Source organism: Terrapene carolina, unplaced genomic scaffold (assembly GCF_002925995.2).
Source record: "Terrapene carolina triunguis isolate 2854851 unplaced genomic scaffold, T_m_triunguis-2.0 Scaffold180, whole genome shotgun sequence".
Lineage (NCBI taxonomy): Eukaryota > Metazoa > Chordata > Testudines > Emydidae > Terrapene > Terrapene triunguis.
This window is the reverse complement of record NW_020664531.1, coordinates 222,356-244,123: the sequence shown is the minus strand read 5'-3', so window position 1 is coordinate 244,123 and position 21,768 is coordinate 222,356. Positions and strand designations below refer to the sequence as shown.

Sequence of the window (21,768 nt, the reverse complement as noted above, 5' to 3'; positions counted from 1 at the left end):
TGAGGTAATAACTTTCATTAGATCAACTTCTGTTGGTGAAAGACGAGCTTTCGAGCTACACAGAGTTCTTCAAGTTATAGCTCAAAAGCTCATGTCTTTCACCAACAGAAGTTGGTTAAAAAAAAAATAGTATCTTAGGTCTCCCTTTTATTTGTTTTTTTCAACCCCATATTGACTTCCTTCCACAATGGTCTGTTTCTTTGATCTAGAAAATTTTGCCAGGACACAGTATTATCAGCTGGCTATTGAGCAGCTTAAGAATGACCCTGTAGCCTTGGAGGCACTGGGGGCCCCCCCTCTTAAAGTTCACAACATCAGACTGACAGACAAGAGTAATCGCGTTGACATGGCCGGAGCACAGGTAAGAGCAGTGAGCCTGCCAATGAAACATGACTCTGAAAGATGGATTTTTAAGTGTATAGTAATGATGGGGAGGAGAGTGAGGAGGAGATTTTTCAAAGGCGACTAAGTGATTTAGGCGCACAGGCCCCATAGATGAGTGTTCATTGCCCACTTAGGGTGAAACTTTCAAAGGCATCTAAGTCTCTTGATTTGAAATATGGCAGAGGAGTGAATAGCAAGAATTACTCCTCCATGTTGTGCTAATTAGTTTCATACAGGAAAGAAATGGTGTGTGCACCCACTGATGCTTCTTTATGCTGTATAAAAGGTTCACCATCCCCACCCAAAAAGATTTTTTTCTGCTTGTTTTTTATTTTTACATAAGGCCTTGCCTATCTTGGGGTTTTTAGCTACTGGAATAGCTATGCCACTAAAAAAAGCCAGAGGATACAATTTTCAAAAGCAGTTGCGTCACTTAGGCATCTAAGACCAATTGACTTTCAATGTAGCTTATGTACATAAGTCACTGAGGGTGCTTTTGAAAAGGTTAGTCCTGGTGTGGATGTGTTGCACAACTGTAAAGTGTGACTAGCACCAGCACAGCTCACACTAGTTTGAAGCAGAGTGAAGCCAGACTGATAAAGGTCACTTTTTATGCTGTGTCTGCACTAGGGCTTTGTATCAGTGGAGATCAGTGGCTCTCAACCTTTTCAAACCATTGTACCCCTTTCAGGAGTCCAATTTGTCCTGCGTACCTCCACGTTTCTCCTGACTTAAAAACTACTTGCTTACAAAATCAGATATAAAAATACAAAAGTGTCACAGTACACAATTACTGAAAAGTTGCTTACTGTCTCATTTTTACCATATAATTATAAAATAAATCAATTGGAATATAAATATTGTACTTACATTTCAGTGTGTAGGATATAGAACAGTATAAACAAGTCATTGTCTGTATGAAATTTTAGTTTGTACTGACTTCACTAGTGCTTTTTATGCAGTCGGTTGTAAAACTAGGCAAATCTCTAAATGAGCTCATGTACCCCCTGGAAGACCTCCACATACCCCCAGGGGTACATGTACCCCTGGTTGAGAACCACTGGTGTAGATAGCCAGTGGCTTTTTAAAAACAAAACGAAGGTCAAGGGTATTTAGTCTGGTCTTCCCTGCTTTTGCTAGAGGTTTCAGATGCATCCGGAGAGTTTTCAAAGCCATTAATGAAAGGAGCACAGGGTTTTGAATCTTTGACAAATATCTTCTTCCAGCTGGCTGTAGGGCATTTGAGTTAAAGGTGTTAACCAAGAAAATAAAAAGCAGCAAGTTTTAAACAGACTGAATAAAATTCACTTTCCCTTTCAGTTAAATCAGGATCCAGTTGCATGATATCTGTAGTGTTATGAATTTCCTAGTTCTCCAGTTGCCCTTAGAGTCTTCCAGGCAAGAGCTGAATTTCCAATATAAAAAGCATAGACAAAAAATGTCAAGCTTCCTTTATATAGATCAGAAGTGGGGATCCACCAACCTCCAATTCATTTTTTCCTTTGTAAGTCACCTTTAAGAATGTTACAAAGATTGAAATGTCTCAGGATCAAGTCACATTTAATTCCTCTGACCAGCCAACTGCTTTCTTATCCACCATGTCACTCAGTGCCCTCTATGATGAGGAGCATTATTTCATCAGAGATATGAAACCAGTGAATGATCCTTCATCAGCCAGAGTGGGTTGCTACAGCAAGGCCCAGGGGCTATTGTACCACCTCCAGAGCACGCCCAACTCCTGCCAGCTAGACCTGCTTGAGAAGGCTTGGTGATGTCATTTTTGATGGTCTATCAAGAATAGACAAAGCATATTTATTTTCTTCAGCCATGCTGAATGTTTTAGCAGAAACGCAATACTGCAGCTGTAGCCTAATTTATTAAGTTACAGTATTTTAATGGTAGAATTTTCAAAGCTGCTGCAGGATTTTACTATCCAATTCCCATTAATTTAATGAAGGGTAGCTTTGACTATCACAGCCTTCGTGCCTGTATTTGTTATAATAAACTCTTGTCATCCCTGGATCTCCTAGCGCTTTGCAAAGAAAGGGTGTTAGTTCAAATATTTCAGAGAGTAAGTGACTTTCTTTATATGGCTGCAGTCATAACATAGAACATTCTTTTAACACCGATTTGTGTATGACAAAATTGATACGCTCACACCCCATTAAAAAAGTTTAATGAAACTCTCTAAAGTGCTGAAAAGCTGAAGTATCCATGTTAAAATTGTGGGAGTGATTCAGTTTTATCTTATTGACTAAGGAAGGAATAAAACATTCATTTCACTAACATCAGCCATTGAAAGTGTTCAACTAACTTTTATATATCTGCAGTTAAAGATACCAGTATCTGGAACAAAATCAGCTGGATATCTCCATACCAATTCAGTAAGAGACCTCTCCTTTAACTGGTGAGTATGAATAAAAGGCTACTCTGTGGAGTGTTCAGGGTAGGAGGAGAATCAGGGGCAACAGGGCCAGATTTTTGATTTATAGTCATCAAAATGGCTGAGATTATAGAAATAAGAAATCTGCCTTTGAAGAGCTTATGAAATATTGTGTTCACATGCTGTCATTATGGAAGTGACAATATCTATTAACTAATTTACATTTCTTATCCACAGAATACAAAAGGATGAGGACATTAGACTGAGAACTTTGTGCTGAAAACGGTCCTCTATTAACTGTAACCCAGTATACTGGAGTGCATAATAGGCCCACTGAGTCTAATCTACCCCCCTTTTCCTCCCCCTTCACACACAAAAAAAATGCTAAGATAGTTGGGCACTAGGTTTAACACTGATTGTCCTTAGTTATTTTAACAGGCCTGTGATATCTTCTACTGTTCTCAGACCACAGCAATGCCATGATGCGATGGGTATGTCTACACTGCAGCTGGGAGTGAGCCTTCCACCACTGGTAAACAGACTTGTGCTAGTGGAGCTCAAGTTAGTGCGCTAAAAACAGCCCTGTGGGCACTGCGGCTCTTGTGGCTCGACACCTGAGTTCAGACCCAGAGGGTCAAGTGGGGTTGAGAGCCAGAGCTGCCACCTGAGTGGCAATGTCCACTGTGCTAGTTTTAGCCTGGTAGCTTGAGCCCCGCTACCAGGAGTATGTTTAGCAGGGTTGGGAGGCTCCATCCCAGGGGCAGCACAGACGTACCCAGTGAGGTGAGCTAAGGATTGTGTCATTTTCTTCAAGTACCTGAGTAATATGGTCTCTCTTTGTTCAAAGAAAGGCTGTATTGGGGTGAAATGGAAATTTCTTTGTACTCCAAGATACTAATCTGTGTTATGGATGTGGGGCTTTCAGTATTAAACCCAGACCCCCTCTTTCTCAAGGCCAAACTGATTTCCAGAACTGAGAGAATAATTAGGAACCAATAATTTATTCAGCAAGTTTGATCTCTATTGCGGATTGAAGAATTTCTGAACAATCTACAGTTTCCACATTTATTTGTTCTTGAAAGTCGGTACAAAACGTTTGTTAGTTCAGTTTTCCCTGTGTCTTGTGGTTAGATCTCCAAAACCAAAGCAGTTTTGCTTAGTTGCACCTAGCACTATGGGATTGTCTCTGTTACATAATTAGATAAGCCTTACCAAGAGTAGTTGAAAATTCTTGTGGAAACCAAATTTAAAATTCAGTGGTTAGGGTACTAGCCTAGCACTTGGGAGACCTGGGCTTAAATCTGTGCTCTGCCACGACCTACAGGTGACCTTGGGTAGGTCACTTAGTCCCTGTGTGCCTCAGTTCCCCATCTGTAAAAAGGAGATAATAGTACCTGCGTATCAGATACTAGGTGAATGGGGCCATATAAGTACGTAAGGGCTTATCTAGACAGTTAGTGCGCAGCAAGCTGGGGTGTAAATCTACAGCGCACTAACTGTCCACGTGGACCCTGATTCTGCACTTTGATCTGGGGAACTTTTAGTGCGCAGTAGCAGAGTCCACACAGACAGCGTGTGGCATGCTGCTGTAACAGACATTTACACTCCAGTCTGCCGTACACTCACTGTTCGTCTTGACAAGTCCTAAGATAAATTTCAAATTCACTCTCCAAACATACCCCAGTGCAAACTTAAAATATATTTCCCAGAAACATTCATGCCAGTAAAACTTCATCACACAAGTATTTGGCCACATTTGTGCCAAGCAAATGGTAGCAATATAGTTGGTTCCTGACAGTTCCATTTTGTAATAGATGAGACATGAATGTGTCCTTGAACCAGATCACAGTGATTCAAACACAGGTGCTCCATAAAACAGAACAGCATAAGCCATTGTTGGGAATAGCTATATTATACTTGAGTTATCTGACATGGTTCTTGATAATGGGCAGACAGTCTAGAATCTAGAAAGAGAAACAGCAATGACAAGACACTGAAGGTCAAATTTTCAAAAGTGACTTAGATTCCTAAGTCCTATTTTAAAAAATGACAGACACATAAGAGCTTAGATCACTTTTAAAGAAGAGACTTAGGCCCCAGTGTCTAAAGTCACTTTTGAAAATAGGAGTATTTGAAAATTAGACCTGGAGTGACCAGACTATAGATTCATCATACAAAGGTGCAGCAACCTAATTGTATTACGGTATGTGTGGGATTTTCAAAAGTGATCAGCATTGGCCTGACACTACTCCTCTCACTTAAGTTAATGGCTACTGCTGACTGGAGCTGCTCAGGAACTTTGACAGAATGTTTTTCAGAAAATGTTGATGGATTGAAACCAAAACCGTTTGCAGAAATGTTATCTGTTTACCTAATTTACTGTTGTTCTAGTTTTCATCAGAAAGGTTTCTCAGCCCTAGGATGGAATTTCTGATAAAACACAGAGAGAGTGAACAATCCCCCATAGCCAGCGGCCCAATGGTTAGGGCACTTGAACCTGGGTCTCCCACATCCACGCAAGTCCCTGCTGCCTGATTCATCCCAGATGAGTGCTCTAACCTCCTGGCTATTCTGGGTTTTTTTCTTTCTGTCAAAATTTTGAAAGGTCTTTTTGTTCTGTTCTGCATCGGAATGGAAACAAATTCTGAAACTTCACACGTTTTTCACAAAATGGAGTTCTTGTTTTCTGGACCGCCCTGCTACTTCAATGGGCACAGTTAGGCCAATGGAGGCATGAGGGTCTGCTCGGTGCAGGCCCATGGACATGGCTTTGCATTCTCCAGTCGAGAGCACACAGGTGGGTGTGCTTCCTACAGTGGAGCACCCTTAGGGACGTATACTTGAAGGAGAAAAAGTTATTCGTGGCTGGCAGATTAACACTGATAGTCCTCTCAGAAAGTGGGCTTGGAGCAGAACTTTGAAGAGCAGAGGGTGCACCTTTGCGTATCCCAGAAGTACAGCTTTCTCTCTCTAAATGGAGTCATTTTATTCTCTTTGCATACTTGCCTCCTCCTATGGGCTTCTATACTTGTATCAACAATCACATTCTGTAACAATGTGGTGTCAAAGCCTCCCTAACTAGGATAATTCTTTAGCAATGTGATCTAGATCCAATACCAGAGATTAGCGAAGGACTACCTAATTGCAGTCTTGATAGGCAGAAGTGGCTGATTGTAAAAGGAAAAAGACATGTTATTTAAAAAATTTTTAAAAAAAGCACACCCCAATCACCCTGTCAGGATTTTATTGGTGTTGCAGAACCATGAAATGTAGTTTCTTGGTCCGTTAAGCCATCAAGGAAAGTGTCTTTTAGAGGTTTGCATCTGCAAACCTTTTTAAAGCCCATTTAATTACACTAAATGATTTGGTTCTTGCTGCCTAGTGTTTTTATACTTGACATCACCACAGTATGAAATTGGTCAATTAAAGTCAAATGTTCTTTTGGTTTGTATCAGCTGGCGTCTCCGAGATGTCACCTTGAAACTCAGGGATGGTCAGAGTATTCCAGTGTACCATTCGTGTGTGGAGAGCACCAACACACAGGAGGGATGAAAAAGAAAGACAGCTGCTTTGCACATCCTGTCACTTGAGGATCTATTGATTGGTTGCATATTACTGTGTACATTCAGTATTGTCACAAATGGACAATTTCAGTTAAGTGGACAATCTTACAGTCCAATTATTTCTCTAGCACTGAGCTCAGTGTTGGTATTGTTAATTTCATTCTTTTTTATTTGTGTGTATGGCAGAAACCCAAAATAAAGATTTTACAGTACTATTACTGTTCCAGAGTATCACATTGTTATATCTTGTATGTGCTGCTATGATTTTTTTTCTTGCCGGTAAATTGCATTTCTTTATGATTATGAACCTCAAATCTGGACAGCTGATTTGCTTTCTAAGTCTAGATGACTAGTCAAATTTTCAGATAAACCAAATAATAGGTGGTTTTCCCTTTTTAGGTGACGTAAGTCAGTGGCCAAACCTTCACTGAACTATCTTTACAAGGAAAGACAACGAGACCTAGGTTGGAGAGAGAAATCACTATTATATGATTTACTAAAAATGAAATATGACTTGTAATTTAAAAAAATATATTTGCACTCCTATAGCTCATTTAGGAAATAAGGCAGACTATAGGCAAAATATATGTCTATCAGTGTTTCAAAAACCACCATCAAAGTAGACCGAGAAATACCAGAAGTCAGTCAGTCATTTTACTTATCTGGGGAGCGAGACGTGCAGTGATAGTGACACCATGCTAGATGCCAAGCGACTAATATCAAACGCAGCAAACAACTTCCAAATCTTTTCAAGTTCATGAAAAGGTAGCATGATCAGCACCGATACAAAAATAAAATAAAATTAAAAAAAAATTGTATTTTTTTTTAAAACACTGGCATCATGTCTGTCCTACTCTATGGAGCAGAGACATGGAAATCTACAACAGCAATTGATGAGAAGTTCAACTTATTCCAAAGTAAATGCCTACAGAAGATGTTCAGAATCTATTAGAGTTTATTACAACATCAGATATTCTAAGCAGAATACACCAACTTAAAACATCAAATGTGGCAAAAGGATGGACATATTTAGGATATGCTTTAAGGATGCCATCAGCTTGACTTCCACATGAAGTGATAACATGGTTACCAACTGGCAAGAGAGGTAACCTAGAGAAACATGATGTAGAACAGTAGAGAAAGAAGCTAAATTCATCAGCATGACACTCAGAAGCCTGAACAGACCAGCACAAGACCAAGATAAATGGCAAAAACTGATGGATATCCTCTGCACCTCAGGGAAAAGATAGGCACTTCTGAGACACGCAGTAGGACTAGTGATGATCGTGAATGAGTCAAAACAATCCCTCCTAGTCTAAACTCTGAAGAACTGTGTGAGAATTTAAATATTGCCATCCAAAGGTCATATTGCAATTTTGAAACAGTTGAGCCAGCCTCTCTTTCTGTCAGGTGACCCTTTCATAGCCACAGATACGAAGAGTACTGAAGTCTTCTTAGAATAAAATGGTTTAGGAAACCAAATTCCAGTCTGAACCCCATTCTACACTGTTCCTCTCTATTTCCATGTATAACTTCATGTTATACCCTGTACTTATACACAGAACAGTTCCACTCATTTCTATCACCATTCTCTGCTCATTCATACTGGAATTTTCAAGAGAAGCCTTAGGAAGTTAAATCACTGAGAGTTGGTCAACTAACTTCGGTAGGCCCCTTTGAAAATCCCAGGCTTAAGTACTTTACATCTTCACTGTGATCATCCCATTGCCTTTCAATTCCCTTTTTAAAGAAGGTGACGAGATGTATACTATGTTCCAGCTGCAGCTTCGCAAGGGTCTCAGGAGAGCCATTATTTGTTCTTGGATCAGAACAGGTTAACACCACGGTACCTGGGTTCCACCCTCAGTTATCCAGGACCCTGGAGGAAGGGCTCTCACACAGCTTTTGAGGACAAACTAGGAATTTTAACCATCTTAGTTTGTTTTATGGAATCAGGATTCCTAGAAACAAAGTTCCCTCTATTTCCCTGTAAGATTCTGGTAATGCTTCCCTTTAATTTTAATGGTGTCTCTTCATCTTCTCTGATATGTTCATCTATGTTCATTTAAGGGCTCTCAATAGTCCATGCCTTATGTATTATTCCTTCACACACCCTATTTCCTCTAAATCTTTTTTTTAAAAGCCAGGGAATGGAGATTGCCTTGGAGACACTATAAGTACTGGCAAGTAACTGTAGTATAACAATTGGGAGCAAACTAGACTGTGTGTCAATTACATTTAAAAGCCCTACTTTTGGTCTTTCCCCCATTACAAATCTATTAGTATACATAAACTTGCATACCTGCTGATCTTGAAAGAGGTAGAGTAGGGTCATAGCAGTACAGTAGCTTCCTCTCCCCTGCATGTACTGGGGAAAAAAGGAACCTGACTTCTTACCCAATCAGTTAATTTCTACATATGGTTTCCATTAGGCACAGCCCATCCCACAGCTGCTAATTTAAAGAGGGACACAGGTGCATTAGGAGGAAGCCAAAAGAACTGGGGAAAGACTTGAAACAGCTAACAGTTGCTAAAAGACAAGAGAACCTCAGTAAAGGCTCCTGCATGACACCCCCTCCTTTCTTCTTTCCTTACAATGAAGTAAGAGAATCTGAAGCAGAAATCCTAGGTTTGCTACTTCATTTTGTTAAATAATTCATGCATCGTAACTATATTGTGTTAGCAATTGCTAAACAAACCTAATCCAGTCCTTGGCCACTAACTAGTTTTTAATTCTAAAACAATCTTTTAACAGTGCATTTAGAAATGACAGAATCACTAGTCTGGTAAATAAAATCCACTCTTTGTCACCCATACAGTTCAGAAGTTAAAACGCCTCATCTTGCAAAATACTGGATTCCCTTTCCCATCAGTTCTACTAAGATGGGTTTATTCTTTAGGGGGGTTTGCCTCATTCCTGTGTAGGAACTTACTAACTTCCATAGTAGAGAATTTATAACCCTTGCAGAAGGGAGGTAGCAAGACAAACAGCCTGACAATCAAGGCAAGATTATCTTTATTTAGAAGCAATTGTATTAATATTTATTGTCTCTTTGTAAATATAATTTGCTGGGATGATAAAATATTTATATCCATATTTGTTTGCTTAACTAGGACCTGGATGATTGCCTAGTTAATATTTGCAATGTTGCTGTAGCCATGTTGGCCCCAGGATATAAGAAATTAGATGGGTGAAGTACTATCTTTTATTGGACCAACTTCTGTTGGTGACAGAGACAAGCTTTTGAGCTAACAGAGCTCTTCAGGTCTGGGAAAGATAATCAGCTTGTCATAGCTAAATACAAGGTGGGACAGATTGTTAAGCCTAAGGAATAGCTCCTTGCAAGAGACCATTTAAGATGAAGTGGGCAATTAATGTCTGCAGTCATAGGACAAAGGTGGGTTAGTGAGTTACAGTGTTGTAATGACTTAATGTCTATACGGTACTTTGATCACATATAGCACCATATAAATGCTAAGTAGTATAACATGGATGCCTTTTCAGGCCCACATCTCTAGAAGAGGAAGGGCATTCTTGTAGCTAAGGGTATGTCTTTAGCAATCGATTTATCCAGGATCGATATATCGCGTCTTGTTAAGACGTGATATATCGATCCCCGAACACGCTCACCGTCGACTCCGGAACTCCACCCGAGCAAGCGGCGGTAGCGCAGTCGACGGGGGAGCCGCGGCCGTCGATCCCATGCCGTGTGGACCCCAGGTAATTCGATCCAAGATACTTCGACTTCAGCTATGCTATTCGCTACAGCGTAGCTGAAGCTGCGTATCTTGGATCGATCCCCCCCCCCCCCCCCCAGTGTAGACCAGCCCTAAGACATGCGACTGAGATGCAGGAGATGTGTGTTCAATTCCCAACTTTGCCACAGACTTCCTGTGTGATATGGGGCAAGTCACTTAATTTCTGACTTAGTTCCCTATGTGTTAAATGGGGCTGATCCTACTGTTTTCCACCCTTTGTCTCTTGGCTCTTTATCTTGTATGCTCTTCAATGCAAGGACTGCCTCTTACTATTTGTACAATGAGGTGCCAGTCACAGGTTGGGTCTAAAGGCACTATGTTAATATCACTAGTAAGCTAGTTATGGCTCTTCTGTTCCGCATAGCCTCCTCAAACTGCCATCACCAGTTGGGATCCAATGCTGCACTGCTTTGTACCTTTTCTATAGTCATTTTCCCCTGTGCAAAGTGGCTCTGGCAACATGTTTACACCCACTTTACACAGCGCAGTTGCCAACTTTCACGCGGTAAATAAGCACCCCGACTTTCACAATAAGCCAAAAATCAAACTAATCCCATTTCAAAACAAGGCCTAAACAAGCCAATATCTAAGAACCCCAACACTCTATGTGACTAGATCCCCCCGTGTGTAGTAGACCTGCTGTGCACCCCTTGCCTCTACTTGCCCCCGCTTTCCCCTGCTTGCCGGGAGCTGATCGAAAAAAAGAAGCAACAAGCTACGAGCGGCAAGCCAAAAACTGGCCAACAAGCAACTCACAAGCCAATTAAACCAAAAACCAGCCCAATTTCTGCATTTTTTTCGTGGGTTTGGCATGTCTGCTACACAGGGTGTCAGACAGGAGAGAATCAGGCTGTTTTTCAAAATCTTAATTCAGCTTCTTTATAAATCTGTCAGCAAACTGCTTTTTTAGCTATTTAATATATTATGAGTGAAAAGAATCAGCTACTTTGTTTAAATATCAAAGCAGTTGTTTTACAAAGGCCATGGCAGTTGGTCCACCGAGTATGCCAATTCAGTTTCACCTGGAGATTTGCCAGACAGAAAAAAACCACTAAGTAGATGTCCCAGCAGTTCAGGAGGGTTTCTTACATTGTGCCAGCACTAGCTCACATAGCAGACAGGTGCTCCTCCTAAGGAACTACTCAACCTACTTGTCAGGAAGACCGCAACAAAATAATCCACACAAGAAAAACTTTTGCAACCACTTCTGTTCATATCATGAAAGAGTGAACACGCAGTATCTTTGGGAACTATTGTACTAATATTATGGATTGTTGGGGGCTAGGCATTGTATTCTAATTCTACTCCATGGGGGAGAGTTACCACAGCTCCTCTAGAACTAAATATAGTGGATAATTACTGGGATCCCTGGCATCATAATCAGCTCCTGGTTCAGGCAGGAACCATAGGCCCAAGAAGACAAAGGGCTTTTGGTATAAAAGGCTGAGTTTAACCTGACAGAGGGGCAATCATTTTGATTCAGCAAACAGACATGACCTTTTGTCCAAGGTAGGCTAACCCTGCTGAAGGATTGGAAGGACTTGAACCTGCCAACCTCCCCCCTGGAAGAAAAACAACTTCTGGTATGTTGACAACCTTTTATCATTTTGTGTTTTCTTTGTGTGCTTTTGCCCTTAAATAAATGTACTCTGCTTTGAAAAAGCTGTTTGGTCACTTATAACTGCTGGTATACCCTGGTCACAGCCTTTGAAGAGAGAGCAAAGATCATGTTAGTCAGACCTGCTAGGTTAAGCACAGTGAATTGCAGGGGGGCTGTAATCTAAAGCTGTGGTCAGAAGAGGGATGCAGATGTCTCCTGTGAAAGGTTGTGGCTACAGTGCTGAGAGAGCATTCCTGGAGCAAATCACTGGGGCATGGGAGGGTCAAAGGTGCAAAGACCAAATCTGCTGTAATCACAGCATCTCAAATAAGCAGACAATTGCCTCATTGCCAGCATGGTTTCCCAAACCTGTAGGGAAGCATTCCTTGAAAAGGAATAAAAGTTACCCCTCCCCTCCATTTTACTAGGGTAGACTGTAGCAAGTAAATGATTATGGAGCTTCATCTTATTACCTGTTATAAAATCCTCATTGTTTCTTCTAGTCATTTATTATTTAACCTCCTTATAGTTTTTCCCCTTGTGAATAGCATGTAGCATCTAATTGTATGTATCTTATGGAAACAGAACATTATCAAAATGTTACTTTGGTGTGTGGCTGCATCGGTCTTACCACGCAGGAATAGTAAATGAAGTGACAACTTCAAAACAGAAAAGGAAGTACTTCCCTTCTACCCCCAATGCATAGTTGGACTGTGGAACTCATAAGCACACAAATTCATTGAGACCAAGAACTTAATACGGTTCAAAAAGGGATGGATATGTATATAGTGTGTGAGCATGATTATTATTGCTAACAAATTCTGGAAAGTCAATTAAACCTCAGCGTTTAAACCAATCTAACTATTAGCGATCAGGATTAGCGCTAATGTAGGGGGCAAATTATCACTCCTTTAGCTGTATTTTTTTCCTGAAGCATCTGCTATGGGCCACTATTGGAGACAGGATACTGAAGTAGGTGGAGTTTAGGTCTGATCCAATATATCTATTCTGTTATAGACTGATGTGTCTTAAATATATTTTATACACAATTCACCAACACTTAATATTTTGAACTTGACTTTTTTCAGTGAATTACACCCTACAGCTTCAGGAATTTTTGTAATTAAATACAGTTCTGAAATAATGGTCCTAAATAGGGTAGCTAAATATTTCTAGGCTTGGCAGACACTAACAGAGGGAGAATTTTTGTAATTATTACATATTTATTAATCCCTAGGTCAGTTTAACATTTGTAAGTACTGTACTGTATTGCAAAGTTCTCTAACATACATAAGTGACAATTTTCCCATAGAGCTGAACACACCATCTGAAGAAATGGAAAAGAGAAGTGATGCACGCTCAGTAGCACATACAAAGGAATGATACAAACTATTACAGATGCCTATTTCTGACAAGCAAAATCTTAGTGTGATCCTGCTGTACTGCTCGTGAGCTGACCGACCTTATGCAAGGGATGCTTGGAGAGAGGGCATTTAAACAGAAACCTGTTCTTATACCATATTGCCCTCCCATTCAAGCAACAATCTTGCATTCAGATGTGATTATCAGCCAGTAGGTCTAATGGTGAAACTGAGACTGTACAATCACTGCACATGGAGAGGCAATTCTAAGGTTGTGAGGTAGTTAGGTATAGCCAACATCAACATACACCACTTTGAGGGTGGGAGAGATTAAGTCAGCCCGGAATCAAAATCATGGTAATAAATGAGGTAGCTTTTGTAATCCTGCTTCTCAAAGAAAGCACAAGAATGAACAACCTTAGTGTGGTTTTTTAAGTTGTTTTGGGTTCCCCTGCCCCTGTGTGTTTAATATTTTATTTTTAAAAAAATGCTTTGCTCTTGGTGCTGCTCTGTGAGAACCCCACATAACACAGGAAACAAGCTACACTGACACCCCTCTCAAACAAACTGAATTTTCCTGTATTTTTAGTCACTTGTATTATTTGAAATACTAGTAAATAAGAAAATTGACAGAAGAGCAATTTAACCTGACAATGTCCTTTTAAACTGCAGAATAGTCTTCCAAGAACAGCCGTGGGAGCTGTGGTGTCTTGTGGGTTCATAAGGAGGCAGCACAGTCTGGCCTCTAAGAAGTAAGGCTTTTTTAGAACTAAAACAGTTACATATGGCAAAAGGAGAGCCAAGTATTCCTAGCTGTGTGTCTGGTGAAGCTGAATGCTTCCGGCTGGTTCTTCCTAGCATGTGCTCTGCTGATAAAGGCCCAGCACATGCTTCTAACACCTCCCCTTTCCAGCAAAAGCAATTCCAAACAATTTAACATATATACCAACTGTTTCTTTACAAATACCAAGACACACTCAACTTTGTTAGCAGTGCTCAATGACCTTTCAGGAGGAGGGATAGCTCAGTGGTTTGAGCATTGGCTTGCTACACCCAGGGTTGTGAGTTCAATCCTTGAGGGGGCCATTTAGGGATCTGGGGCAAAAATCAGTACTTGGTCCTGCTAGTGAAGGCAGGGGGCTGGACTTGATGACCTTTCGGGGTCCCTTCCAGTTCTATGAGATAGATATATCTCCATATATTATAATCTTTCAGGCACTCTGCACTGTTTCGTAGATCTACGAGGCATCTATCAGTCCTTGCACTAGCTGAATCAGCAGACTGCTCTGTTTGTTGATCTGAAGGATCCTCCAGCAGTTCTCTCAGTGCTTTGTCCTGTAGCTGTCAGTAAAGTATCTGCCTCCTTCTCCTCCTGTATTCTTTAGAAAGATGTTGCAGATGTCTTCTGTGCCTCCAAAATCAGTGTCCTTTAGGAGTCTGTACTTCATCAGATCACGGGGCAACCTCACAAGTCACTACTGCCCTCTGTGCCCAGCAAGAACCACCATGAATCCGCATAGCATCTCTGGGCTTCAAAGGCTCGAACACATAAGAACGGCCATACCGGGTCAGACCAAAGGTCCATCTAGCCCAGTATCCTGTCTACCGACAGTGGCCAATGCCAGGTGCCCCAGAGGGAGTGGACCTAACAGGCAATGATCAAGTGATCTCTCTCCTGCCATCCATCTCCATTCTCTGACAAACAGAAGCTAGGGACACCATTCCTTACCCATCCTGGCTAATAGCCATTAATGGACTTAACCTCCATGAATTTATCCAGTTCTCTTTTAAACGCTGTTATAGTCCTAGCCTTCACAACCTTCTCAGGTAAGGAGTTCCACAAGTTGACAGCGCGCTGCGTGAAGAAGAACTTCCTTGTATTTGTTTTAAACCTGCTGCCTATTAATTTCATTTGGTGACCCCTAGTTCTTGTATTATGGGAATAAGTAAATAACTTTTCCTTATCCACTTTCTCCACATCACTCATGATTTTATATACCTCTATCATATCCCCCCTTAGTCTCCTCTTTTCCAAGCTGAAGAGTCCTAGCCTCTTTAATCTCTCCTCATATGGGACCCATTCCAAACCCCTAATCATTTTAGTTACCCTTTTCTGAACCTTTTCTACTGCCAGTATATCTTTTTTGAGATGAGGAGACCACATCTGTATGCAGTATTCGAAATATGGGCGTACCATCGATTTATATAAGGGCAATAATATATTCTCAGTCTTATTCTCTATCCCCTTTTTAATGATCCCTAACATCCTGTTTGCTTTTTTGACCGCCTCTGCACACTGCGTGGACATCTTCAGAGAACTATCCACAATGACTCCAAGATCTTTTTCCTGACTTGTTGTAGCTAAATTAGCCCCCATCGTATTGTAGGTATAGTTGGGGTTATTTTTTCCAATGTGCATTACTTTACATTTATCCACGTTAAATTTCATTTGCCATTTTGTTGCCCAATCACTGTTTTGTGAGATCTTTTTGAAGTTCGTCACACACTTTCTCTGTCAGAATACATCTTTTTTCTACACTTATGTTGGTTATTATACAAAAAGTCAGTATTGCCATTAGGGATTACTACTGAACTAGGGAGTCTTGTTCTCAACCTCCTGCCAAACACTCTGTGCAGATGACAGTCCATGAGTCATTGGTGCTGCTCTCTATATAGTCCAGTGGAGCCAAATATGGAACTGTACCTGTGTCAGTGGCCTTTTTTAAGAAGTCTTAACTATCACACCATTATCCACAAGACCAACCTGGGACTCAGTGTTACTAGATTAAACCCATCCAGTTTAATGGAGGGATAGCTCAGTGGTTTGAGCATTGGCCTGCTAAACCCAGGGTTGTGAGTTCAATCCTTGAGGGGGCCACTTAGGGATCTGGGGCAAAAATCCGTCTGGGGATTGGTCCTGCTTTGAACAGGGGGTTGGACTAGATGACCTCCTGAGGGCCCTTCCAACCTTGATATTCTATGATTCTAGCAAATTTTTAAAATCTGTGTCCAAGCTGTCAATCATGATCCAGACAGGATAACTTCAGAGATTCCATGCTGGAAAATATGGCTTTCATGCCCATATTACAATGGTTTTTAAGAAAGTACCACATCGAAACAATTTCTGGTAATGAGAATAATAATCGAACATCAGAACAATCTTCATATGTAAATAAATCCACACCAGCTTTAGACAATGCTCTTAACTATTCATTGTTTATTAACATAGGTGCTTTTTTCTGTTTAGGTTGGTATTTTTGACGTTTCACACCGTAACCGTTTTCTCTCTCACTGTTCATTTATGGTCAGTACAGCATCTCTCTTGCTTCTGTTTACACATTTCTCCATACCCAAGTGTCCTTTGTGTTTTCTTGTGAGCATGCCAGCTTGTAACATCTTAGGCACTACTATTCTCTCTAAATAATATGCCACAGCAGACTGTTCTGCTTTGAACTGGAAATATGGACTTGGTATGTAATATCCTGGCCACCCCTGGATAACAGCCCTAATTACCCTCTGTAAAGTCTCATCATTAGCCGTAGCCTCAGCTAATTCATTCCACAACCTGAGATAGGACAATACTTTATCAAGTTGACATACACTAGGTCTGACTCCCCCCATTGCTGCTTTAGTTTTATCAAATGCTCTGGACAACGTGTCCCTTTATCTCCTCTACCCTGTGTAGGCCCTTGTATCAGCTGAAGGGCTTGGCATATTTTTAAACCCACTATAGGTGCTTTATTCCATTTTAACAATCACAAAGTTTAGCAATTCTATTTGATTTTTTATCTTCCCTTCTAGTATACACATACCTCTATAGTAGGAATGAGTTCCCCATTATAAGCTTTCAGTTTAACCTGTTTGATCACAATGTTCCCTATTTTTTCTTCCTTCAACCTTTTAATACTAAAAATCTTGAAACATTTACCTGAGCACCAGTGTCCAGTTTATAGGTTGTAAGAGTCCCATTAGTCTCTAAAGAAGTTGTGCATTCATCTGTTCCTTTCCCTTACAGCTCCTAGGTAGAATTCCTCTTCTGTTCTGCTGTCCGCTCTGTCTGGATTACTGCTCACCATGAATGCTTTGCTTCCTCTTCTGCAGTTGTTGATTCTGGTTGCAGACTTTGGTAAATGATTGTATTTCCCACAAATATAGCATTGTTCACCAAAATCTGGGCATTGTTGAGGTCTGTGCTTGTGTTCACATCTTGTGCAATCCTTGAAGCTATCCCGTGCAAACTCTATTGCTTTGCTTTTTTCCTGCTTCTGTTTTTTGTGTAGTGACTTACTGCTTGCCAGCTTTCCCCCCCGCCCCCCATCACTCTATCCAGAGTGGCAGTGTCCTGTTTTTCTTCCATTATTTGTATTGTTCAGAATGATTTCTGCCACCTTGACACAGTATTACTGCTTTATCCAAAGTAAGTCATATCTTCCAATAGTCTTTTTTGCAGCTTTGGATCTCTGATTCCTCTTACAATTTGATCCCTTATAATTAAATCTGTCAACTATCCATACTTGCAGGTTTGGCTCATTAGCTTCAGCTCTGTTAGAGTCCTTTGAAGAATTCCTTTCTTTTGTCTAAGGTAAAACTTACACTTTTACAATGTTTCATTTTTGAGGTATGCAATACTCTTCATTTTTCTGCAAAATTGTGTCATAACTTGCTTTCTCTGCCTGCCTTAGTTGTATGCTGCTAAAGGCATCCATTGCCTCGAGTTCCTCAGTGGTTTAAGAAGACTGCTATATTCTGCTGATCTTCTTTCTCACCAAAGCCAGCTGCTTGCATTCATATGTATCAAAATTTGAATCTCTTCCAGAATCTGCTGCACTGAGAGAGTCAACCCCAGGGGAGCTTTTAGTTACTCCATCTCCAAGATGACCCCTTTATTCCTTCACCACAGTCCATTTCTCTGTCCTCACTCTGGTACCATGAAGCGTTTTGTGGATTCATAAGAAGGAGGCAGAGTCTGGACTCTTAGAAGTAAGGCTTTATTAGAACTAAAACAGAGTTACATAAGACAAAGGAGAGTCATGTGCTCCTAGCTAGATATCTGGCGAAGCTGACTTGACTGCATCCAACTGGTTCTTCCTAGTGTGTACTCTGCTCTTAAAGGCACAGTACATACTCCTAATATGTGCCTCTGGCTAAGTCACTGTGGAAAAAATGTTGATACTAGGACACAGGACTGGAAGTGAGGCCGGGGTGCTGGAACAACTTTTAAAGTGGGGGTGCTGAGAGCCATTGACCCAAACTGTAAACCCTGTATATCATGGAAACCACTTCAAGCCAGGGTGTCCAGCAGCACCCCTAGTTCCTGTACATATGAGTTAGGCAGTCTGGGTTCTATTTCCAATTCTGTCAGTGTCTTTATGAGAGAATGGGCAATTCACTTAACTTCGGTCTCTTTTTCCCTATCTATAAAATGGGTGCAAGGCTCACTCAACTCATGAGTTATGAAGAAGCTAAAATTCACTAATGTTTATAAAATGTTGGGATTCTTGGTTGGAAGGTGACAATATGCCAAGAGCTAGTACATTTAAAAAGCCTGGACTTATCAGATTTAGTGTAACAATCTTGCACTGGCCAGCAGATGATTATCTAATTAGGTCTCTTCTGTGTTTAATGGCTATAATTCTGTACAAATGCTGTAATTACAGAAGACAAGTAGAGACATAGTACTGTATCTCTGAAGTCTGTTCTAGAACCAGCTAACACTGCTATGTGCTCTGTGGCTTATTCCAGCCATGCTCCAGTTCCTTTATGCCACTATTACCTTTTACTGTTTATTATATAGCATACACAGTACTTACTATATGGCAGAACAGACCAGAATATCAGTGCAGGTCTCTAATACCAGAGACCTAAAATTGCTAAGCATTATCTAAATTTCTAAAAGTCAACTAAGCTATTTGTTTTCCAACACTTTCTTCTGATAGGTCCCTCCAGGCAGCCCAATGGTTGGTATGCTACAAAATTTATCCAGGCAACACCATGGTACCTGTCCCCTAGGAAGCTGCTGAAATACTTAGCATGAGACCACATCACTGACCTGTAGAAATAAGTTGATTCTTTGGACTGGAGCTGCATTCCCCATTCCATTTTAGAGACCTGAAACTGTGCTTAATTTTTTCAAATTTGTACCTTGTCATAGTGAGTCTCTGAAATACACATTATTAATACCAAATAAACTGAATAGATCCTTTCTATGCCTTAGAAATAGCAATACTTCAGTTACAGCTGTACATATTTACAATGGAATGGAAATAACTATGAAAGCTTCAGCTGTGTGTGGAACTGGCTCACAGCCCTTCAATAACACATCAATAGAAACTTTATTTTTTCCATTATATAGACCAACTTAACATGCTTTGTTTATAACTTACAAACTAATAAACTTTTACATAAATTTATACAAATTCAGAATGACTTTAAAAAGTATTGTACAAATCCACCTTAAGGCACAAAAAGTTAACAAAAAAATGCAGCACATTGGAAATCTCAAAGCAGCCAATTCAAAGGAAGCTGGCCTTGTAACAAACATTATAACTCATTTAGTTTAAATATGTTTTCAAGTTTCACTACCATACAATAGAAACTAAAAGGCATAGGACAAAAGATATGCAGCTCAATATCTCTCCTTGACCTGTATTACTGAAAATCTGCTATTAACCAGCCTACTGTATATAGTTACACACAGGAATTAAAATAGTTTTAAGGGTCCTGCATCAAATGATTATGTAATGAAATACCATGAACGGAAATTACAAACTGTTAGTTGGTATTCAGATATCTGAACATGGCAAAGTCAGATGTTCCCTCTTAAGTATCTTCTATTTTAGACAGTGTAGATTTACAGTATAAGCATATGTTCAAACATCCCATTCTTACTGCTCAGTTTGTGTTAGTCAAGGAAGTGTAAAAAAATAGTTAAATTTTCCCCAGATACTATGGGTGTGGGTCAGAAATTGTCATTTTAGTTGTGCTTGAGAGTTGACATATCCTGACCAACGCAGCTGCTTTGGTCAAGTGATCCAAGTGTAAGGACAAAAGATACTGAGAGAGAACTTCAACTCCTGAATCCATGCAATAATGTTTGGTGGGGATCAGCACTGAGTTCACCAAATAACATGCCGTAGTCTGACCACTGCTGGTCATTTCCATAGTCTAGAAAGACAAATCTAGAATGTAGGCTAGGACACAAGTAACCTTCCTTTGTTAGAACTTTGTTTTTATTATTAGTTTTTCCATAGCTATCCAAAATCTTGCTTGAAAACTTAACTCTGATGATATAAAAGTAGTGATGGGTATTGTTTGCAGGAGGAGTAATCTTAATGTAACAAATGTACAACTCTAAATGCTTCAAACAAATCAATCACCTGACTGTTACAATATGAATAAGTTATTCAGTTTGGATCAGTTTTGAGTACACAACTACTGTACATTAAATGAAAGGTCTTCACGGAATGAGATGCTGCCCTATCTACATGAATATTCAGTTTATAATTCAGCAGGGACAAAGCAAGCTAAGTATGATGGAATATAGTAGTTTATAGATGCAATTTTCCTGATGTGGCTTCAGCTGAAAGCAATCAGACTAACTGCTGGCTCGGAGCCATTAAGGAAAGACACATACAGCTTCTCGCTCTAGGTCACACTGCTTTTCATGCCGTTTTCTTCTAGATGTTTGTAACATCTCTTCCCTGCTTTATTACAACCACATTAACAGCTAGCTCAGACAAACATTTATAACGAAACCTACTTGTGCTTATTAGTAAACTACCATTTATCTTTTGTGTGAAGATAGAATTTTCAAGATTAGCACTTAGTACTGGGAACTCTGGGTCGGTAGTACCAAAGAATTAAATGGTAAGCACATTCTGGTTTGTGTTCTATGAGAGTAGAAAAAAAATTGGAGTATTGTGGAAGTGAAGAAGAATCTAATTTAGCAGAGTTCCTATTTGTGGTATCATAGCAAGAAAACTTTATAAAGGATTTATTATCAAGGAATTGTGACTAACATGGGGAAACAAATAAATAGTTTAACAGTACATGAGATAATAGTAACTTCAATTACACAAAAATGGAACTTTGGAACTGCATTGATTTTGAAACATCTCAGAAAACTAAGGGCTCAATCTGAGGTCCTGGCATTTGTAAATCACAGAACCTGTCAGAAGTTTGCTGCCCAGTTGGTCCCTAAATTATCCTAAAGAGGGACCATCCTCACTGACAACTGTGTCACATCTATACAGCTGCCCAATCTTACTTTTTGTCCAGTCATAGATATACCACCTTACCCTGGTATCTGAAGGATAGGTGCTTCCCAGACCTCAATTTATTCTATTCAGGTAATGGGGAGTTCCTTCCTCAGCTGATGTAACATCTCTTCCCTGCTTTATTACAACCACATTAAATAGAAAGGGGTCAACTGAGTCTACGGACTTTCTCTCCTCCACAGGCAGCAATTAGAGGAATGAGAAGAAGTCACAACAATGACTCTTCCAGGAGAACCCCAACTCCAAAATTCAGAATTTAAAAAAAAATTGAGTGTAGATTCAGTTGGCCTGACTCTTCTGACACCATTCTTAATCAGAACTTAGCCACTGAAATCACTGGGTTATATCAATGTAAAAAGGAATGTCAGAGGCAAATCTGGCCCTGTGTATTTACATCTAATGGAAAATTAATCAAAAAATGAGTCTTTTAGCATTTCTTTTG

General features: G+C 40.1%; 1 protein-coding gene across 1 annotated transcript in view; it reads left to right on the top strand.

Moving 5' to 3' along the window:
• LOC112113137 (cytochrome c oxidase assembly factor 1 homolog) overlaps nucleotides 1-6,545 on the top strand; it is a 38,260-nt gene extending 31,715 nt beyond the window's left edge. The window contains exons 3-5 of the mRNA XM_024209323.3: nucleotides 210-361; nucleotides 2,715-2,791; nucleotides 6,223-6,545. Coding sequence (XP_024065091.2) covers nucleotides 210-361; nucleotides 2,715-2,791; nucleotides 6,223-6,319 — 326 coding nt within the window. The 3' untranslated portion in view covers nucleotides 6,320-6,545. The remainder of the gene's footprint in view (nucleotides 1-209; nucleotides 362-2,714; nucleotides 2,792-6,222) is intronic.
• The last annotated feature ends 15,223 nt before the right edge of the window (nucleotides 6,546-21,768 follow it).